This window comes from Gadus morhua, chromosome 16 (genome assembly GCF_902167405.1).
Source record: "Gadus morhua chromosome 16, gadMor3.0, whole genome shotgun sequence".
Lineage (NCBI taxonomy): Eukaryota > Metazoa > Chordata > Actinopteri > Gadiformes > Gadidae > Gadus > Gadus morhua.
Window position 1 is genome coordinate 17,733,529 of NC_044063.1, and position 18,915 is coordinate 17,752,443.

At 46.2% G+C, this 18,915-nt stretch overlaps 1 protein-coding gene across 1 annotated transcript; it reads right to left on the reverse strand.

The window, feature by feature from the left end:
* Positions 1-135: 135 nt before the first annotated feature.
* On the reverse strand, positions 136-13,104 carry oafa (OAF homolog a (Drosophila)). The gene is made up of 4 exons (XM_030381111.1): positions 12,331-13,104; positions 3,476-3,610; positions 2,949-3,129; positions 136-1,891 (listed from the first exon to the last, which is right to left on the reverse strand). The coding sequence occupies exons 1-4, from the start codon at positions 12,559-12,561 to the stop codon at positions 1,617-1,619; spliced, it is 822 nt and encodes a 273-aa protein (XP_030236971.1). The 5' UTR covers positions 12,562-13,104; the 3' UTR covers positions 136-1,616.
* Between the last annotated feature and the right edge of the window lie 5,811 nt (positions 13,105-18,915).

Genomic DNA, 18,915 nt, shown 5'->3' on the forward strand with positions numbered 1-18,915 from the left:
TATGTGCAAATTGCTTACATTGGGTGATACCATTACGATCCAGTGTATGCTGTGCTTGGCTTAGTGTTTTGTATAAAACATTCAAACATAACCTTTTTTGGATCGGACAAAACTTGTAAAATAAATCAAAGAATACATTGAATAAAATACTTTATTTCAACAATTCCTGTAAAACATGTCTGGAATAACACAGGGTCATCGATGTGTTTTCCCCATTAGAGGAAAAATAGAAAAATATGTTTAACCATTTATTCTAAAATTACATAAAAAACACATCAGTGGAAATGTTAAGGCACTTAATCGGCAACACATTGAAATCAAACATTTGGTTCTCAGTTAGGAAGGAAAACACCATTACACAGAAACAATGATACTGAAGGGACATGTGAAACGATGATTGGGAAATATGAAAAAATAAAACAAGAAATCATCACGTAAACCATTGTACTGCAGACACGATTGATTTCGATTTTGGTCCCCCTAGTTGGAGAGAAGTGCTTGTTTAATTACACAGTAACAATATTGGTTTGAAATGCATCCTTACTAAAACATGTGAATGAGACGACGACGGTAAACGTCAACGGATGATGATGATGATGTAAGAAATAGTCACCTACAACCAGATGATGGCAGTATAGTCTCATAAATACCGTGTGCACAGCGTTTGGTATAGGCATTAACACAACTGCTGTAGACCATTGGAGAGAATTTAAAGTGGCATCCCGCTTTCCATAATTTATTGAACGAGGGCTGACTTTGGTTTACTTGAAACTTGTAATAATAAAAATATGACTATCAGGAATCAGGGCCATTATTCTTGATCGCCTTGACAGACGTTTGGTAAGCAACCCAGTGAAGAATTTTCGAAATAAGACTCAATGTCCTGTCTGCGGCAACAGACGTTTTGCTACCTAAATAAATCCAGCCTAAGATGGCAAAGCACACTTTAAGTACATGAAATTAGAACTTGTGTGATGCAAAAAAACATAAGAATCTCTTGAGGTTGCTTTCCACAAGGGTACAAAAATAGTTCTCCATAATTTCACTTTGCAACCTAAATAAATAAAGCCAGCATCAGCCTATGTTAGCTATGTTACGAACAGCACACCAGCTGCTCTAAACTTGTGTTACTCCTGACATGGTTAGATTGGGTGAAATTTACACAGATGGGCTAATCCACCGTTTTATCTTCCTCTGCAAGAACTTCTTTGAAACCAAATGGACACATCAGAAACGACACTGTTCAGCCCAGTTGTGCATCGACCCGTCTGTACGGCGTGGTAACCCCTCCACGATATGCGCAAATGTTTCTTCTTTTTCTCCAGTTTGTTGGTTCATTCCAACCCACAGTGATCAGAGTTTTTTGGCAAATTCCATACAAACAGTCCGATCAGGAAAGTCATTCCTTGAGGCTTTTAAAGTACCGCCCGTAGCTCTGTTTCCAAAATGAAGTTCTGTTTGCATAATGAATAGGATTGTTTTAATTTGAGCCTCGGCATCTGGATCCTCTCCTCCCCCCCTCTCTGTGGTCATCAACGCCCGCAATCCAAAAAAAACTCCAACCCCCAGAGCTCAGATGGCCCTTCGACGTCGGGAAGCTTGCTTGGCCCTCTTCTCTAGGTCTCCTCGTCCCATAGACACAGCTGTTTCTGGGGCACATAGTATGTGAACTGGTAGCCCTTGCTGCAGCTCTTTATGCCACACCTGTAGGGGGCGCCCTTGCCCGTGGTGTCCCGGCTGCGGCAGAACTTGAGCAGGCAGGGGTACCACTCCAGACGCAGGCTGTAGACACACAGGCATGGCTGCCACAGGTCCGTGGTGACGCGACAGGGCTGCAGGCCGGGCACGTCCGCCGTCTGGGGAAGGATCTCAAACACAGAGCCCTCTGCTCCTATAGGGGGGTGGCGTAAGCAGGGAGAGAGAGATCACGTCAGTGCTTGTCACACACACACGCACGATCATGTTTAGACTAGATGACACTGGATAGAGGGAATATCATTATTGAGGAAGAGGGATAAAGTGCCCAATGAAGAAAAAAGGGAGGCTTTATTATGCAAAGGAGATGCTACTGTGATTCACTCAAAGATAGCAGGGCCCTCTGGTACTTGGTAAACCATGACCATCAACATTGTTTCCTCCCTAACAGTGCTGTCACCATATAAAAGAGCTGTCATATCGATTCGCCTCACCCTGCAAAGTCTGGCGCCCTCATTGCCATTAAGATAGCGGGGCCTTTCGCAAATCTGTCCGTATGAACAACTAATTTATGCTAATCATGTTTTTTTTTCCCTCCACCCTGATAAATTACAATAAAAAACAAACAAGTTGCACTTAAGAAGTAATGCTACATTTTGAATTGACGGATGCAGTGTTTTTAAATAGAGAGGACAGTTTGGGAAAATGCAAATGGCAGGAGATAAGTAAGGGAGGGAGAAAAAGCTGTCAGATAGCACAAAGAGCACAGTAACGAGCGTAGGTCTGAAAGAAACCATGGGCCCAAAGATTAACCCCCAGAGATAACACTTGTGAGTCCTATCACCCAAACCCAAGAGTAAATGGGTGTCGGGATACACAGAGGGAGAAGACAGACAGCTAGGGAGATAAGGAGAGGGATTATACCAGCGACCAGGAGAGAAGAGATAGAGAGAGATAGGGGGAGGAGGGAAAGACGCGGAGAGGAGGAGACAGATAGAGGAGAGAGAGTAAAGAAAGAGTCAGAAAGGGAGATATAGCGAGGGATGAAAGAAAAGGAGGAATAGGAAGAGACAAAGAGAGACAAAGGGAAGACCAAGTGAGAGAAAGGGTGAGAAACAAAAGATGAGAGAGCGAGAGAGGGAGGTTGAGTAAGAGAGAGCAAAACCACAGAAAGGAAATAGATAAGAATAAACACAACGTTAAGACCCCAAGGAAGAATAAAGCAGCCTCCATTGAAGGGCTAGGAGGCTGACCTTTGTCAAGCCAGTGTTTGGCATCCTCCTGGCTGGTGTAGATGGCCTCCCGGGCTTCGCTGCACACGTTGTAGACGTGGGAGCTGAGCTGCCCCGCTCGGCTCAGGTTCACTGCTGTGCTCATGGTCAGCTGCTCAAGGCCTCGCCGCTCCTCCGCCAATCGGATGGCCAGGGGGTTTTTCTTTACGGAAAGGATCGTGAAAATGTCGATAGCAAGAAAAGAAAACACCTGTTCGGACTCCTGGTTAGGAGTCTGCCATTGACACAAACACTCAAGTAGCACTCAGAAGCAACACTGCTACCAGCGCTGATTATGGCGCCGCAGGGATCATCGTGCAGAGGTTTACATTTTCATAAACATATTCAGAACGATAAAAGAGAACCAAACAACGGGGAGGAGAACTGCCTACCACTCGACCACAAATGCAACTGATTGCGTGATATTTTTCACAACATATTCACAACAGTGAAGGTTAAACCGGACAGGTGATAAGGGAGGATACAACAGTGTTCCACAGCTGGCTCACCTGTCTGAGTCGGGCCATGGACTCGCTGGGGATGATCTCATTGTGGTTGAGCCGGGAGAGGAAGCACAGAGCCTGGTACTGGTTCTGTCCTCTCTCCAGCTCCCCCAGGATCAGTGCACGGAATATCTTCACATTCTGCAGTGCGCACACACACACACACACACACACACACACACACACACACACACACACACACACACACACACACACACACACACACACACACACACACACACACACACACACACACACACACACACACACACACACACACACACAGAGAAAAAGACACATTAGACACAAGGTCAGGGGAAAATGGATAAAAGAATTACAAGTTCACAGCTTGGCGCTGTGCGAGAGCAGCTCAAATCATCTAGGAATTTAGAGGAGGAACACCAGCCAGGCTTTGCGTTGAGTGTCATTAGTGTGCTTAATGCTGTGCTTCGCCAGACGGAAACTCCGAGCTCAATATGTGAAGGACATTCAGATGTTGGAACAGACCTGATCATAAAGAGTAAAGCGCAACATTGTGTTCAGCTGTACCGCTGTATCTGACAGCCTGGTGATAATTAAAGCACAGTCTGTCGGCCTGTGTGGAGTTCCTGCCCCCGACTGTTTTCTGTCTCCATCGGCTCTCCCCACACACACTCAGCCTTTCTCAAGCCCCTCCTGAAGGAAGTGGACCAGAGCGCATGTTGCTGTTGGCGAGCATGAGGGGAGATCTGACACGAAGCAGGGCTCCAAGAGAGCGATGCATGATGGGAAAGTTTGATGAGAGTGCAAGGCCACGGACTCATCTCCCCCATTCATCCAAACACTCCTCGACCTTCAGTTCCATGGCCAAGCCTCCAAAGGCTACACACTCGCCTGTCCCCAAACACCCCTCCTCCGCATTTCACACAGCGGCTCCGAGAAGGGGAGGACAGGCTCCAAGCCAAGGCCCCAGTGGCCCCATGGGCCCTGGAGTCCCCGGGGCCTCAGGAACTCTTAGACAGCTCCTATCTATTAAAAAGCACCAGAGAGGAGCCTTTGTTCTAGTCCTCAGGCACTTAGCTCCAAACTTCCCATTTTCAAAAACCTTCGCCAAACTCAGGACCCAGCCATAGGGGGGGGTCTGTTGGTTATCACACAACCAGCGGTTGACTTTCTTTTGATCTTGTTCCCTAAAAACTACGTTTGACTGTCCAAGAGTTACTGGTATACACACGCATGCACATTGCACAAGATAACCACACAAAAGCCTCTGAACTTTGGATGACATATTGAAATGCCCAGAGCCAATATTGATTTATGTGCCCCTATTAATGCAAAGCTTTTCTCTGGAATTTCCACCTCAATCATGACCTGGAACCAAAATAATGTTTTTTTTGCATGAACAAACACACACAAACAACCACACACGTAACCCCCAGAGACGTGTCACAACATTTACTTCAGCGACTGCGACTGATCTCGCAATGCTGTGCTGGAGCTTCCGAAAAAGATCAGACAAAGTTTGATTAAAGATGTTGTCAGGAGGAGATGTGAATATATATCACCGTGGCTCATGACAAACCACTGCAGACGGAGATGGTGAAGGAGATAGAGCGGGAGTTTAAAACAGAAGCAGAGACCCAGCCTAAATAGGAATGTTGTTTTACCTACACACTTTATCACTAAAGTAAAACACCATATAAAAAGAACATAAGTACAGTAGAGGACCTCCCATATTGCAGAAACATGGCGCTATGTGTGCATGTGTGTGTTTGTGTCTGTAATAGAGGACAGGAAGAGAGAGTAAAAGAATGGGAAGGGTTTTCATGTCAAACTTATGGATAACCCCAAGGCTCTTTGGGTAATTATAGAGGAGCTACTTTGTTTCACTGTAAGCAAGTCAATAACAGCAAAGATGCCAGTACCTGTTCCACTACTTTTCTCTCTCTTGCTATGTGTACGTGTGTGTGTTTATGTATGTGGATGTGTTCATGAATTATGAGTCTTAAGATCTTAACCGTATGGCCTAAAACCAATCAGAGTAGAGGAATTCTGACACACACACACACACACACACACACACACACACACACACACACACACACACACACACACACACACACACACACACACACACACACACACACACACACACACACACACACACACACTGAGTCAACTATCCATGACCTGGGATATCAGCAGTCAGACTTGCTCCGTTGTAGAGCTACTGCAGCAGGGATAGAAGCCAGTGTGCAGCTTGTCAAAACAAAAAAATGCAATTTAAGAGTGACATCATCTGCACTGAAAATACACAGACGGCACCAGTGAGATTCAGCTGTTTGGACAGACTGGGACTCTTCTTTTCGGACAGGCTCTCAGTTGCAAGATGCCAACTCACAGTGTTTACACATTCGCATTGAAATGGTCCAACACAGACAGACAGAAACAAACAAAGTTGTGTGTGGAAAATTCTTGCAAGGTGCAGTTTGAGAGGCCTTTGGTTCCCTATTCCCTATTTTCAACCTGTTTCATAGCTCCTTCAAACAGGCCTAAAGCACAGACTCAACCCTTGAGAAATCCTTTCCCACGTAAATACATCAAATTAGTGGTTCGCAGGCAAACCATCAGCAAGAAAAAAACACGTGCGTCAGTAAGTTCTTAAATACATGTTTGAAATCTAAAAGGGCCAATCTTTAAGAAAAAGTCAACTATTAACAGAGGGTTTTCCTAGAGAGTTTTACCACCCGCCACCCCCCCCCCCACCAAGAATTTTGTTCAATTCAGCTCGACTATAAATACTCCAAGCTCGGCATTGCTCCTTGACACAGGGCTATGTGGCCAGAGAGGCAAACCACCATTGGCAAACCGCCAAACACAAGTGTGTATTCACGCAACTTGACTAGTAGGTCATACCGAGACCTGTTTCACTGCACTGGGCCAGGGGCCATTTCACGGGCGGTTAGGTGTTTGTTTTTTTTGCCAGACCTGATTATTAAAAGCGGAGGTGCACAAAAGCCTATTCACACACATAAAAGATTCCATTTATGGTGGACATTCTCCCGTCTCTGGCAGTAACCAGGCTAGACCAATACCCTTTGTGCACGGAGAATATAGCCACGATAGCCTCGTATGAATGAAGCCATAAGATAAAGAACAAAACGAACAACCCTCCAAGTGAACAGAGCCCTCCGTGTTAAACTGCATGTTGTGTTGCGTGACTCCCAGCTTCCAACAACGGCAACAAGTGGTCCGCAACTCGACGCCGCGCTAACTGTTCCAAGATCTGCGTGCATGCATTGATGACCACACACACATCCACAACCACACAAACAACACACACAAAGCCAGCCCCCCCCCCCCCCCGCCCCCCAGCCCCAGGGCCTTCCTGTTTCCCAATCCCCTCTAAGACCCGGTCTGTTGATAATGTAGGTGGCTCTCTGCCGCTGGGGAGCCCCGCCGGTCAGTCGTGCTCTGATGAATCATTCAAAAGAACCACACTGTGAGGGTAAAAGTCAAACCAGTGCAGTGACTCACAGTGCCTTTGGTTTATACATTAACAGGATTCAATTAGAGAAAAGTAAAATAAAAGAAGCTTCCTGAAATTGAAAACCGAGAAAACAGTGCGGTGCTCGACTTCATGGTTACTTCAAAAAGATTTATTTTAGACTTATTTGTTTGGATGGGGTTGTAGCGGAAGCACATGTTTTACAGATACCGCAACCCCCCCCCCCCCCCCCCCCCCCCTCCCTTCCTCTAATGTCTGGGTTTCTCTTTCCATAACAACCAGGAGGGCAGGCCTGGCGGGAGGCGGGTTGCGCAGGCGAGGAGCCGTGTCAAACCACAAACCTACAGGTGGACGACTTAGGGTCAGGTAGGGGGAGTCAAGCTAGGCATAGAGGTGGTGGAGGGGGAGACAGACAGACAGACAAAGAAAAGGGAAGGGGGGGGGGGGGGGGGGGAAGGTGCAGCAGTGAGCAATGCTGGAGTTGGGGTTAATTACAGAGGCCCTGAGAGGCAGGAATGTGGAGTCACATTTAGAAGTTGGTCACACCTGGCTGTCCAAGCTAGCCATCCAATTAGCAAACACCGCCAGTGGATGGGGAACACAAACACTGGCGGGGGTCACTGAAAGAGAGCTGTCCGCTTTATGAAGCCCACTTTCAGCCCTAACGGAAAGAAACTCAAGTCGCAAGGCTAAAAGGTATGGCCGTGCAGACCGTAGCTGCATATTACAACTGTGGCCATGTCGGTACAGCCAGGGATAAAGTAGTCTCCTTATCTAATCTTTCAATGCTTTGTATTGCTGTGGAGCTTGAACAGGGAGCAATTATGAATGCACTCTGAATGCAGGAAATGAGAGAGCAGGAAAAAAAAATAAAAGAATGCCATCCGGCAAGGGAATAATGGCAAGAATAAATAAATGAAACAACATTCATATCCTGACATCAACAAGACTATATTGACAAAATATCAATGACATTAGTCATTGAATGGCTTCAAATGTCTGTGAAATTTGATTACCACTCTGAAACCACTTTCTGTCTGTAAATACAGTCCTCAAATCCAGTATGGTTATCGTAAACAATAGGCTTTATACTATTAGTATTTTCTATTTTGGATATCATTCTCGGTCAGTAAAATCCAAGTACAGAGCTGCACGTTGGTCTGACAAACACTATGTGCACTTTGGATAAAAACATCAGCGAAATTCCAAATGTTAATGTCGGAAAACCCTAAAAAGATTATATTTTTCTTCATCACACCAGTCTATATTTCATTCTACAAAATGAAAGAAGTGCTTTCCACATGTTTATGTGTTTGCATCCGCAGGGCTGCACTGAGGTTGAAACCGATTTGACTCATCCTAGTGGCCGCAGAGAAGAAAAAGACAGTGAGATCATAGGCTGTATACGTAAACATCATCGCCCGTAACAACGGCCACGTTGGCTCACCTTGTAAGTGTCGTTGACAAGCTATGAGCTTTAAAACATTGTCTTCAGCTTTATGCAGCCCAAGCCTTTACTCTTTGAATTAAGAGTGTGAAATCCAACGTGTTATATTGTTGTTGTTGTTGTTGTCGTTATGAATGAAGAGAGACAAGTCATTCAATGTCAAACCACCTGACTGTGGTCGGATGGCCTCCCCTTCTCGCTCTGGAGCGATAGTGACCATGAAAAGACTGTTCATTATCAGCAGCAGAGAGGGACTGACATCTGGTGTGCTAGTTGGGGGGTGGGGGGCGGGTGTAGGATAAAAGAAAGAACTCCACCAGGGCCAAGGGTCCATGGGAGGCTGCGAGGGGCCAGGCAGAGGCCCCTAGAGGATGCCTTTCTCACGGGAGGCCGAATGAGCAGCGGAGAAAAGGGTCAAAAGGCCGATCTTCACTGGATTCTACCTGGTGATGACATCACATGGCCTTATGAAATAAAGTAAAAGATGACCCGAGATGACCTTGTATGCCAGGTTCTGCTTTCTTCTTTTCTAACTGTGCATTATTAACTGATTCCAAGTAAAAAATGACGTTTGCTTAAAAAAAATGGGCTACTTCAGCAGAAAAACCAAAGTCAGGAAGTTCTTATTTTCTGTGAAAAACCGTTCCTGATTAATGATGCTGTAGTTCCCCTGTTTGTGGCAACTAAATAAAACACCCACGCTGATGAGATCAACGACTTGCAGTCTATAGCAGAGGTTACAAAAAAGCACAAACACACAGTTGGGAAATCCACATGTACCCTGGTGCGCTCAACGCTATCTGGGACTGCATCAATTTCCAGGAAAAAAGTGACACTTGCCCATACAAAGAGAAAACGTAACAAGTTGGTGCAAGTGACAAAGTTGGTTTGGAAGAAGGGTTGGAGAAGAGAGGTGTGGTGCAGTGAGTAGCAACACACAGAAGCAAAACAAGTAGGCGTTCAATTCTATTGCCTGGGAACAAATGGGTAACCTTAAAGCGTTTGTACAAAAGAAAACCACAGACATCGCTCTTTGCACAAACACTGACTTCTTATCACTGAGAAGTGGACACACAGAATAACAAGCCTGTCGCCCACTCACAGCTTCTCAACAATGGTTCAGATAGTGTGGAAAGGGTCATGGCAAAGCATTAACAACTGCTTGTCTTGTGTTGGCAGCTCGCCCCTTTTGTTTCTTCTGGGCGGAGCCTAAAGGGTGACAACAAATGTAGGATTATCAAGCAGGGTAACGAATACTTCCCATGGGGAAGACATCCCAAAGGGAAGGCAACAACAAAGAGGTCATCACGCCACCTTTCCCCCCATATACCATCCTCCCCACCTTTATTACATAGTGTGTGTGTGTGTGTGTGTGTGTGTGTGTGTGTGTGTGTGTGTGTGTGTGTGTGTGTGTGTGTGTGTGTGTGTGTGTGTGTGTGTGTTAAAACGGGATGCTTTGATGGGAGTTTGTATTGAGAAAGTTGTCCCGCAGCCATGGCTGAAATGACATCAGGTTGATAATGGCGGCATGAAGAAAGGGAGAGAGAAAAAAAGAAGAATAATTCAGCCAGTTCTCATTGTAATTGACACCAGGGTGTCATCGCTGACAGGGAGCACTCCAGTCTTTTAACGTGACTGTATGAGACAGGAAGTCAACTTGGCCGTCCACATCTGTTATTCTCCTGACACCCTATCATTGTAATGTTAGATTCTGCTCTCTGGTGCACAAGTGATAAGTTCACTTGAAGATATCCATCTCACATGGGCTTTAATTAGAACCGAAGACAGCATTTCCTTGAGCTATCATTTCCCAATGTTCAGCAGAGAGATGGACTTTAATTATCCAAGTTTTATTCTGAATGATGCAAGATTTATGCGTTCATCCCCCAAAAGAGTGATTCATGTTTAGTTAATGGCTAAAAAAAAAGTCACATTAACCACTGATTCTGGATACGAATCAGAGAGACCCTTCATAATCATCGTGGTTTAATGGTTATTTTACTGTCTTATGGGGGAAACATGAAACCATAGGAACCACACAACCACAGGTTATTGGCGTTGTTTGTCTCTTAGATCATTCCATGTGGTATATTTCATGCAGCACTAATCGTAATTCCCAGAAATTTTGTACAGCCCCAAAGTGTTTAAATTGTTTAATGTTCGCTACAAAGCGTCTTGAGGGTTATAACATGGGACATTTCTGTAGTATTTCTACCGGATCTTTTTTTTTTTTTTTAAGATGAGTCATAAGGATGAGTCAACCAGGTTAATAGTACTGCTGAAGTCATAACTGTGTGGAGTCATAGTCCATCACCAAGCTCCGACTTCCTCCACGAGAACATGAAGATTCATGTCAAACTTTGCAGCAATGGTGGTTCAAAACATTGGCATTGACTCAATCATTACTGATGAATCTTCAATACAAGAAATATCTTATCTTGTATATTTCCTATCCCCCCCTAATGCATAGAAAAACCTCCAAGCTCTCTTCACCACAGCAGTAATACTCAGTCAATGGCTCCTTCAAAAAAGTAGGAATGAAATTTGGAATTCAAACCAAATGCCGAACTGGTTATCCGTCAAGGGCCCACATTTGAGATTCATTTCCTCTCTACGCCTCCGCTGGTTGACATCCTTGTTAAAAAAACCTCTTTGGCCGCATGTGTTTTGCCAGACTGTAAATTCAGTATCCGAGCAGCGGGTGACAGCTCATCCAATTTTCCACAAGTTCTGGAGATACTGCTACAGGGGACGGATGAAAACCACATGGAGGACCAACCGGGAGGTAGGGAGTGAGGCAGACAGAAAGAGGAAAAAAACGAATGAATAAGAAAAATAGCGAGGGAGTGAGAGACTTTGACCTGCAAGTGGAACAGATAAATTACGCAGCGGAAAAGTAAAGTGATCTAAGCAAAGGGGTTCCATCGGTTTTACTCCAATAACCCAAAACAGATGTAGAGCGTGCACGGCAACACAAGGGCTCTCCAAACCCCATACCCACCACGGGGGCACGGGTTATGGATCCCTGCCTGTTCCTTTATGTCCCTCAACTCTTTCAACTCCAAATTAGCAGGTTTGGGTTAGTCAAGCCGGCGTCCAGATCACAGAGGTCAGACATGCCCACCTAATCCTCAGTTAATCTCCCCCCCTTTACATCTCTCCAGCTTGTCCCCTCCTGTGTGAGGAAGCCCATCGATGATGCCTTAAGGGGCGATGGGTTAGGCTTACCCCATCGCTGTTCACAAGCAGAGGTAGTACTCCTAGTGGGGTGTGTGTGTGTGTGTGTGTGTGTGTGTGTGTGTGTGTGTGTGTGTGTGTGTGTGTGTGTGTGTGTGTGTGTTACTCTCGACGTATTGTTTAAAGTATAATGGTTGTACATGTCACATCACCAGAAGACGGATGTTGTTCTGTGTCAAAGTGTGAGTGTTATTGGATCTCCTTCTATGTAGGAGAATGTCGAATATGACCGCTAATGGCCTTTGGCCTTAACACATGAGCAGCATTTGGGGTATGGGGTCATGGCCATGCACTTCTGTGGTGCAAGAGCCAATAGGCACTCATCGCTGTTACAAACAAGTTTCAGGGAAGATGGAATAGGCTGGGCATGCCCTTGAACTTTTAGATGTTGCCTAACTCGAATTATAGTCTTTGTACCAGGGAGGTATTCTTGTGATCTACTTTGGTTTCATTTCTGGCTTTAAATCTATGAACCTTGAACCATGACGAACGACAAGAGAGAATGATGTATCGTAGTTCAACCTCCATTGCTGTGGTTTATTGCAGGCTTTGGAGTTGTATTGAATGAATGAACGAGGCAAAACAAAAAAGGTACGTGGATGGGGACAAAAGATTAGATGAAGATATTATTATCATTAAGATTACAACTTTTGTTATCATCTGAATACACAAAACAACAATTGTTCTCACCTGTTTGAAGTCAGCGACGAACGTAATGAGGGCGCCGTCTCCCTGTTTGAACTCCAGCGATATCGCGTCCCTTTCGCTGTCCGCTTCGAGGATCTCCTCTGTGATCAGCCCGTCTGCGAGGCGGACTCGAACCCGCAGCTCAGAACCCAGTCCCAACGTGATCAACAACACAAGTGCGCACAGTGTAGTAAACAGCCGAACTAAAAGCGGAGGGACGCAGCTCGCAAACATTCCAAAACGTGCCAAAACTTAACAAAAATCAAGAAAAACCGTGGCAAGATCCAAGGAAAAGACCCTCATACCCTCCTGATTATCTGTGTTGATTTTCGGAAAATATTTTCCTTCTGCTCCAAATAAATGACGGCTCTACGCGAACCCCTTCCATAGTTCACATCCCTCTAAAGTTCCCGTGTGCTCGTGTTTTTTCAGTCACCAGAACGGTCGTGAAAACAGACAACAGCAAGTCGACTGTGTCCCCAAATCTCAGTCTACCTCTACTACTCTTGATCAGAGTCGTCTTTCCTAGTGAGTCCGCAACTTGTCTACGCGTATTATCAGGATCACGCGCGATTCCGTGTCGCCGTACTACGCGCAATAATAATCCATTTAAGGCACGTTGCTTCGCGTCCTCGATTGTGTTGATATGCCTCTTTTTTTCTCAAGCAAATTTCTGCAGACCCGTCATTTTCAGTCCATTGGAATCCCAGTGCTGCTAGCCCGGCCTCTAAACTTTTGGCTGTGAGTGTGTATGAATGCAGCACAAGGATGGTAGTAAACTCTTAAAGCCGTACCAACCTCAAAACTCTGCCCATCCCCCTAAGGGCTCATCCGGGTGTCCCAACAAGTTGCTCCCACCCTCACACATAGCAGGCCAATGACAAAGGTGTAGGTAAACAACGGAGTCAAATAAGATTTTACTTTGCATGATAAGAAACAAATGTTGATTCCTCTTCACTTATCTATGCACCAAAGATATTGCTTAACAAATCGACCTGGTTGTGGATGTTTTCTTTCTTCAATAAAAAAAAGGATGTTGTTTGTCAAATAATATAACTTGAATGGGGAACCAGTCGTTTCCCTGTACAAATCTTAAAAATAGTTATTTGCCGCCTTTCAATTCCCTCTATTGTCAATACTTGGAGTTGGTAGCATCCACTTGTTGTATAATAATAAAATATAAAAATAAAACTAGTAACCAAAACGAAATACAATTGTATTACTCAATGTGGATTTCAGTGGAATCTCAACTGTTAATTATGTGAGCACGTGTGCGTGTGTATGTGTGTGTGCGTGTGTGTGCATGCGTGGGACGGGGCTTGGGAGGCTGAATGTGCCTGTGCACGCACAACCACACACCCTTCTCAGTAAAAAAGAAAAGAAAAAAAGAAAAGGTGTAATGCACCAAACGACTTGAGAAGATCTGTTATCTCAATTGGCTGTCAGGGTGCTTCCTGGGTGGGCCCCGGGGCCCCGGGTGTCGGTAAGCCCGGACCCCGACCGCACTAGAGCACCACCACCACCACCACCACCACCACCAGGACGCCGATACCGGGCTGGCCGGGCTGCCGCTCCACTGGAGGGGAAAGCAAACACAGAGCATATAAAAGCAAGAGCAAATACTGTCAGCTGCGGCCCAACAAACTGTGGCGCCCCAGGAACTTGGTAGATTAAGGGGAGCGGGGAAAAGGTCAGGCAAACACGTCTCCTTTGTGATCACGGGGGCTCCTTCTCCCCTTGGAAACGCTCCCCGGGCCGGTTCTACGTCTCACTCTGTCCCCGGGGACTGGCGGGGACGTGGAGGGATGTTGGCTGGCTGTTTTTGGCGGACGTATCTCCACGCTGGAGGGGGCGGGGGGGGGGGGGGGGGGGGGGGGGGGGGGGGGGGGGGGGGGGGGGGTTCGTTGCTGTCGGTTTGGCGGTAAACATGACGCATCTCACTGGAGATTGCTGTTTTTGTGATCTGGTCATGCCGTGATATGACACAAATAACTTTGTCTCCCCGAAACCCCCCTGACATTGGTCGACGTGCTGCGTTCAGAAGGAGCGCCGTTTGCATTCTTTCTGTTCTGTTTTTACTTCAAATATTGTAATTTTCTTTGGTAATTACTCCGTCCTGTGTTGCGTCAAACTCTTTGTTTGCCTGTGACTGTTTGTTTTCATTTGCCCCGCTCTACAAATGTTTTAATAAGGGCCCCCAGACCGAGCAGCGGTCCAAAGTGCAGGCTGGACGGGCTGCGGTCACCTGAGGATGTTGGCCTGAGCTTGGCCCAGAGAGCAGCAGAATGCTGGAGCTAAGCCCCGAGCCGCAGTGTATAGAGGAGTGGTCATGATTAACCTGCAATTTAGTCCCCCTACATCCAGTAATTAGGCACAGAAAGACTATTGTGTTGCTATGGAGGGGGCGATGACAATAGAGCCTTCGTTTGCTGGTCTTTTATAGAGCCGAGGACCAGAAAAGCGAATGAATTGGTTACATTTACATGAAGATAGTTGAAGTCTGAAAATGGGAAGAAATCCCTAGCATATGAGTTTCTTCTTCTTCTCCCTATTCCCAACAGTGGCTCTGTTAGCCTTTCTTTCAATTAGCACAATTATTATGCCTATTGCACCAGATCTGGCACTTCGAAGTTGTTGTCATTCCAGAAGCAGACACTGACCCACTGACCCTACAGTCTAGCCAGGCCAGTTTGTGGTGGACTCACAGAGTATTTGCTCTTGCACCAGTCTGCTGCAGAGATTCCCTAATCTAAACATCTCTGTTCAAAACCCCTTCTTTGAATGACTATTCATATTCACACATCAGGGGAAATCAAAAGGCTAAATATTTACTTCATGTCAGTGCGAGAGGAGGGTTTGGGCCCTAGATCTTAATATTTAAAACACTGCAAAAGTAGGAAAATAAGTAAAAAAGTAATAAATCTACAGCAATGTACCGCAAATCTAAACAGCAGTTATAATAATACCATAGTAAAAATTGCATAGTTTTAATTGTAGTTTTTGATTGCTCAAACCAAAGTGACAATATTTTCTCTGTCACCTGATCACCACCGAATGCCGCCAGCACCCCCTCATAACCCCACAAATTCTTCCTGGTATGTTCCCCCATACCAAGCATAATCCATAATCACTTTTTAAGCCTCATAAAGAAACAGGCCAAGTATACTCAAGTATCTCTGTAGATTCGCAACAAGAAAAACATTCAGGGAAGAGAAGCTGGAGAGACAGGGGTGCTACATAGCTCCATGACCAAACTCTCCTCAAGACTCATGTGAAAACTGTGTGTGTGTGTGTGTGTGTGTGTGTGTGTGTGTGTGTGTGTGTGTGTGTGTGTGTGTGTGTGTTTGTGTGTGTGTGTGTGTGTGTGTGTGTGTGTGTGTGTGTGTGTGTGTGTGTGTGTGTGTGTGTGTGTGTGTGTGTGTGTGTGTGTGTGTGTGTGTGTGTGTGTGTGTGTGTGTTTGGCTTCCATGTGTATTTGCACAAGTAGTCTGGGAGATGAAATCAAGCTGCTCTGGGGTCTACTGATGATATTTTCATGTCTTCTGTCTTCTTTCACACACACACACACACACACACACACACACACACACACACACACACACACACACACACACACACACACACACACACACACACACACACACACACACACACACACACACGTGTGTGCATGCCTGCCTGTATGTGAGTTTGTGTGTGAAGGAGGTGTGTTTGGGGGGGGGCAGCAGGCAGTCACATATATAGTGAGCTCCCACTGTGGGCTGGCTGCGGCGGGGGGGGGGGGGGGGGGGGGGGTATCCACTTACACATGTGGGGCTCCGAGGCCGTGGAGAGGAACCCTTCTGGAGCGCAGGCCCAGACGGAGGAGCTGGCTGGAGGGGGGGTGAGGAGGGGGGAGTAGGAGTAGTAGAGAGCATACTTGAGGGGAGAGGAGAGGGGGGAGCAGGGAGGGGGGGAGGAGTAGAGAGCATACTGGAGGGGAGAGGAGAGGGGGGAGCAGGGAGGGGGGGAGGAGTAGAGAGCAGGCTGGGGGGGAGAGGAGAGGGGGGAGAAGGGGGAGGAGGAGGAGTAGAGAGCAGGCTGGGGGGGAGAGGAGAGGGGGGAGAAGGGGGAGGAGGAGGAGTAGAGAGCAGGCTAGGGGGGGGGGGAGAGAGGGGAGGAAGCGGGAGATGGGGGAGGAGTAGAGAGCAAATGAGAGAAGGGTTGAGGAGAGAAAAGGAGGAATAGATAGACTGGAAGAGGAATAGAAGAGATGAGACCGAAGAAGAGAGTTGGGCGGGGGAGAGAAAAGAGAAGAGAGGAGAAGATAAAAAAACTCAAGCTGATTGGCCACCACCGACTGGTTTGCATTCTGCGAGCATAAAAAGAATTGTATGACTTACGCCGTTAACAGAAACATCCTGTTTCCTCAGACATGCGCCACCACCACACGTGGAGAGTGGCGTCCAGATGTCAGTGTTTCATCGGCTAGGCAGCGCAACGGAAAAGCCGAGTAAATAAATGGGTTAACCCTCGCCTCCCCGACACCCCCCCATCCTCCATCTGTGCGTCTCCCTGTCCCAATGGCCATAAATCAATAGGCTGCGCTAGTGCAAAGGCTCGGAAATTCCCACCTGAGACAAGGGGGAGACACACAGACACAGAGGTAGAGGTAGAGAGCAGAGAGAAAGAAGGAGACAGAAAGTAGGAGAAAAAAAATGATCAAAAGGAGCCGTTTGAATGGTTGAAAATAAACAAACATGTTTGAGCGTTGAGAAAGGAGCATTAAATCACTCAGGAATCAGCAGGAATCTTTCCTGGCAAAGCACCAGTTTTCTTTTTTTTTGCTCCAGATGAAAGGCAATCCAACCTTAAACACAGGCGTAGGAACTTATCTCCCTCGGTCGGTCGGGGTCAAAGCTGTTAGCATCTAATAGCTAAGGCGGGGCTTCCTCTTTCGCCTCTCAGTGGAGATAAACATATACAAGGAGACGGAGTCTTGCCTCGGAAGACTATCAGGTTTCACATGGGGTGTAGCATGAGTTTTCCTATTGGATAGGCTCATGTGCATCTATTCATGCAACAGTCTGGGAACAAGCACGTACACATATGGAGAAGACATATGGGGGGCGGGGGGGAGACAACTGTTGACTGGAAACATCTCCCATGGTAGTAGGAGACAGTGCAGACAACAGCAGCAGGGCTGCCAAGACCTGAGACACTCTTTCAGGTGCGGATGACTAAAGAAATCAGAGTAATGGAATATGTTGACCAGAAAACCTCTGTGCTGGGGAAAATGCCCCCAATTCAATGGAAGAATTGCAGCGGGGAGGGGGGGGTAGTGCAATTATAATTACTGTTTAGGAATTCAAACTAATGATGAAAGTGCAGGATATTTGTCTACACATTCTTAGTGTCTGAAAAACACAATGATTGAGTTTATATGAGTATACTACGTGATTTGTTATTTATTTGGAATAACTTTTCATACAGTTCTCACTCATCGATGAGAAAGGTATGGGGTCCTAAAACAAGCAAGACTGCACTTTCATTTGTGCTGCTGCAGTTACAACATGAATGCACTTAAAGCTTTTGTTATCACAGCAGTTGGTTCTATTTGCCTTGCTGTTATTTCTTGGTCCTTTGCTGAAACTGTCCCTCTTTGTTGACTGGTTCTTCTGAGTGCGCCTTCCAGTGTGTTAGCGTACGTGTGCATCTTCCAGTTCTGACAGTTATCCAACAGTTGTTTAGACAGCGACACACACAGACAGTCCCATGGCATAATCATTACCTTCACAGGACAGCCTTCCCTTTTTAAGGGAACGGATAGCCATTGAGTGAAATAGAAAAACCCACATTTTCATACTACCCGCAATAGCCCCTGATCAATCATCCGACTTCCTTTAAAAAAAAGGATATTTTGTGGAGAAACGTAATGTTTATGATGCTTTAATGGTCCTCAAGAATCTTGAACTGTCCTGAGACGGCTCAATAGTTGAACAACTACTCCACATGCTGCCTCCACCTGATCATAGAGGAAATCACCGGCCCTATTTACATCATTACTGCTGTTGTTTCCACGCGAGCACAGCCCCACATGTCTCCTTCTGCCCGGTTCCTTTCTCTCGCCGGCTTGGCCGCGAGCTTGCAGATAAGAGTCAGGCTTGTAATTGCCACGCGGCAACCAAGCGTGGCTGAGCAGGCCGCTGATGTACTGCCAACACACAATCAAGATGCCTGATCCAGATTAGCTCACAGTAAACAAACTCCTTCTCCTCTGCCTCTCCATGTCTCGGTAGACCCCTTGGCCTTCCTTCATGGAGATGTTTATCCCATCTCTCCCATAGCCTACCCTGGACTCCTCCTTCAACACCGTGGATGAGTGAATTTCCCATGGCCACTAGAGAGTCAGTGTGATACATTTGCATTCATGTGCACGCTTTGCGCTCTATTGCTTACTATAAGGAAAGAGTTTTGTGTGGTTGACAGGTTATGCAATTAAGAACAAGAAGAAGCTACCCTTGCAGCTGTTCTGTATCTAGATTCAGTGTCGGTGAAGTTGTAGTTCTTTTTTATTGACATACATGAGTCACCCTTTCTTAATCTATT